The 4,139-nt window shown below is 30.1% G+C and overlaps 1 protein-coding gene across 1 annotated transcript in view; it reads left to right on the top strand.

The window, feature by feature from the left end:
* The first annotated feature begins 76 nt into the window (after positions 1-76).
* LOC106471146 (protein pygopus-like) overlaps positions 77-4,139 on the top strand; it is a 32,302-nt gene continuing 28,239 nt past the window's right edge. The window contains exon 1 of the mRNA XM_013931732.2: positions 77-209. Coding sequence (XP_013787186.1) covers positions 176-209 — 34 coding nt within the window. The 5' untranslated portion in view covers positions 77-175. The remainder of the gene's footprint in view (positions 210-4,139) is intronic.

Below are 4,139 nucleotides of genomic sequence, written 5' to 3'. Positions count from 1 at the left end.
ATCTGAAAATTCATGACTATTTTAAACATATATTTTGTGTAACTTCACGAACCTTAGGTGTCGCTAATGATATGTTGTATCTGGCTGAGGGTCGTATATTTGTATGAAGTTTTATATTTTTGTTTTTGTAAAAAATAAGAAGAAACTGCTGGTTACTAAATTTAAGTAATTCGAAATGCCAAGAGAAAGAAAAACGCCGAAATTTAAAGGTTTGTATGTTGTTTATTGGTAAAACTTCTATAAAATTAGAATTTAAGTTATATAAAGTTGTACGACTATAATTATGTGAAGAACTACCGTCACATATCCATAGTGGTACTAGTTCTAAAGTTGATGTTCTATTGATAAAAATAATAGGATACTCATCCTGTTACATTACCAGTCTTTTAATCTAATGTTTTATCCTTTAGGCTTAAGAAGTATTGTCGTAATGCTAATAGCCGTTTAGTTGCAATATTTTCACAGACAGTGTAGTAACTACATACTTTGTACTTTCGTAATGTTAAAACTTTATATTGGTTTGTTTAAGAGAGTGCTAAATCTTACAGTTTAAACTTTCTTTAAAAAATAAATAACTTATCTTAAGAAAATCATCTATATAGATCAGAACTAAAACTAGAAAAATGTAACTTAAATTCATGAAATCAATTAAAAATGATAACACTAATAGTAATACTAATAGGGCTGATTTTGGAATCAGTACTACCTCAGACTAGTTCCCAAAACGTCAAAAGGGGATAATATTGCTACTTCTGTGAAAGATTGGCTAATTGTTTCAAACTTTATCACCACCTAATGGCATTAACATTATTTCATTAAATTCAAAATTGTCCTTCATGTTTATACAGTCCAGCTGTATATTTTTATATTCTGAATTTCTTAAGTTTTAACATTTCAGTTGATTTCAAAGATCTGACTTCATTTTGTGACATGTCATTGCCTAGTGGAATTAACACAGCTATTTAATTCCAACTTCAAAGGTTTTTTCTCTTTCTTGCTTAATTCTTTTTACATTTAGCCTTTTTTTTAGTATATTAATTGTATATTCTGATTTTCTTTAGTTTTAATGCCGCAACAGACTAAAACAAAATGCTACTACAACCAGGAATCCAAAATAAAACAAATAATTACAAATCACTTACAAGAAACAGTTAGTAAACTTGTACCTGGCCAGGACTAGGTATAAATGTTTATAAACAATACAACATCAATCTCAATGTTATTAATTTCAATAAAAAACTATTAGGAAAAAAACCAGATGAAGAAAAACCTAATTTTAAAAATGCAATGTTCCAAAATTAAGCTGGTTCTCAAGATCAATTACAATATCTAGCAACGTTGGGTGCAAGGAGTGTGTGATAGCGAATTCTACTTTTATTTTGTTATAGTTTTGTTTGCTCTTCATTTATTATTCCTTCTAGTATTTAGTTCAACTATGAATTTTTATTTATATTAAAGCACTAACTCACCTTGTAGCTAGAGCATGTTGATTTTGAGCATGTAAGTATTATGAAACTGACATAAGCTTCCCATAGTGATTATGTACAGATATTAATGTTGTGAAAGATTATGTCGAGTTATGGTAATAGCTAGTCACATGAGATGTAACCTCATGGTCTAACCACTAAATAAAAACCTTTTATTGATCGTAAACAAGTTAGTTCATGAGATATTGTTAGAATTATTGCTCGATATTGTTATGATCCTGAGAAGTGTTTTTATTTTGGAACATTGCTGTTTTTTAAAATTAGATATTTTTCTTTTTCTGGTTCTTTTTTACTAATTCTTTTATGTATTGAAACTAACAACACTGAGATATATATATTGTATTGGTTATTAACGTTTGTACCTAGTCATGGCTAGGCATGGGTTAACTAACTGTTTTTTTGTAATGTAAGTGATAAATTTTATAGATGTTGAAAGTTTTATTTGGAATTTCTGTTACATTTTAATAAATTGTTTTTGTTTGATGCTAGTTGTAGCAGTGTTTTGTTTTAGTCCGTTACAAAACTACCTGTTCCGTTGTTTTCAAATCTAAAAATTCTATTACTTCTCCTATTTGTTTCAGTTTTTAGCTCATTTCCATGTTTTATAAGTAATATATTTATGTTAATTAGTTAAAACTCATATTGAAGTTTCTTTGAAGTTAAAAAAACTGAGAAAAATTTCCTTTTACCACTTTACCAATTGTAATGCCCACCATTTCTAGTCTGCTAGTGGCTTGTATGTTTGGCATTTTTCTATAGTGATTGTTTGATATACAGATTTAGTCTTGAAGATTGTATGTTTCTATTGGTGATACATAAATGTGAACAACAACATATTAGGAAAACAAAATCCTTATCATGATGTTTATATCTTTGCAACAAGTACTATAAAGTTTAGTCAAGACAAATAGTGTCCCTTCACTTTCTAATGTTTAAGAAGTGATGCTTTGCATAGTTATAAGCCCTTTCAGTTGTACTTATGATAATATGTACATCTGTTTACTGACTTTAATGTATACTTAACAGTCAGATGTATCTATTTTCTCTCTGAAAGATAATCAAGCTTTCTGTCAATGTGAATATAACATTATTCCTCAGAGCTTCTAATATGGAAAAAGCATTTTTAGGGAGATCCACAGAGGGAGCAGATCATGTGTTTCAAGTGCACAAGGTTGCAGCATGGAAAATGTTTGGAAATTGGACCTCAAAAAGTAGACATTTTTAGACAGTTAAAAAAATCAATGTGCTGATCATTTTACATATAATAATATAGTATTTAGGGATAACAAAGAACCTATTGGTCCATCTAGGCTGACCCATCTTCTAAACTAAACTAAATCTATTAAGTAAGAAAAATAAAGAAATAAAATAAATAAACTTCAAATCCAACTATTATCATTCATATAGTTATCAAGCTTTCCCTTAACATCACTTAAATTTACTGTTTCCACAACATCTGAAGGCAACCCTTTCCAAAGGCCAATCACTCTGTTAGAAAAATTAAACTATCCTAGCTGAAGGTAACTCCTACTCTGCCAGAATTTATATTTGTGTCCCATAGTCCTATCATTCTCACCAATAAGTATGAAAATAGATGTTGCATTAACACTATCAATTCCCTTAACAATCTTAAACACTTTAATTAGATCCACCTCTAACTCTTCATCTTTCAAGAGAAAACAATTTCAGAGAATTCATTGTCCTTCCTAAGGTAAGGAGCCCAAGAATGAACACAATACTCCCAATGTGGCATTGCCAGTGACCTATACAATGAAATTATAACTTCTTTAGACTTGTTTTCAATATTTTTGTAGATACAACCTAAAATCCTATTTGCCCTACCACTAGCAACAGCACACTGCTTTGATAGTTTAAGAGACTGATCAACCATTACACTAAGATCCTTTTCTTTCATAACACTGTTAAGGTTATTCGTATAATTCAAATTATGATAACCCACGTGCATTATCTTGCATTTATTATAATTATAACCCATCTGCCTTTTATTTGTCCAACTCACTAAATGATCTAAATCCTTGTATAAAGCAGCAGCATCTTCTTCACAGCTAGCAACACCAAATGCTTTCTGAATATCCAGATACACCAAATCTACACTCTTGCCCTCATCCACATAAGCAATAACCTTTTCAATGAATGTTAAAACATTTGTAAGGCAAGATTTTCCCTCAGTGAAACCATGTTGACTATTCAATAGAATTCTAAACTTTGTTAAATGGCTTTGAAAAGCATCTATTATCAAACTTTCCAAAAATTTACCCACAACTGATGTAAGACTTATGGCTCTATAATTACTGGGACAATTTTTATCACCTCCTTTAAAAAGAGGAGTTACAATAGCTAACTTCCAATCCTCTGGTACCTGCCCACTATTCAAGAACTGACAAAAAATAGTAGTAAGTGGCTCATATATCCAATCTTTAACCTCCTTCAAAACCTTTGTGGAAATATTATCTGGTCCAAGAGACTTATTGTTCTTTAAACTTCCCAATTTTTTCTTAACCGGCTCAGAATTAATGCAGTCATCTTGTTTGATCTTATTTCCATCTATAAATTGTTGAAGATGAGAAATATTGCTTAAATATTCCGTAGTAGAAATTGAAGGAAAAACAGAATTTAAAAACCCAGCCATCT

Source organism: Limulus polyphemus, unplaced genomic scaffold (assembly GCF_000517525.1).
Source record: "Limulus polyphemus unplaced genomic scaffold, Limulus_polyphemus-2.1.2 Scaffold4434, whole genome shotgun sequence".
NCBI lineage: Eukaryota > Metazoa > Arthropoda > Merostomata > Xiphosura > Limulidae > Limulus > Limulus polyphemus.
This window is presented reverse-complemented; position numbering and strand designations above follow the sequence as displayed.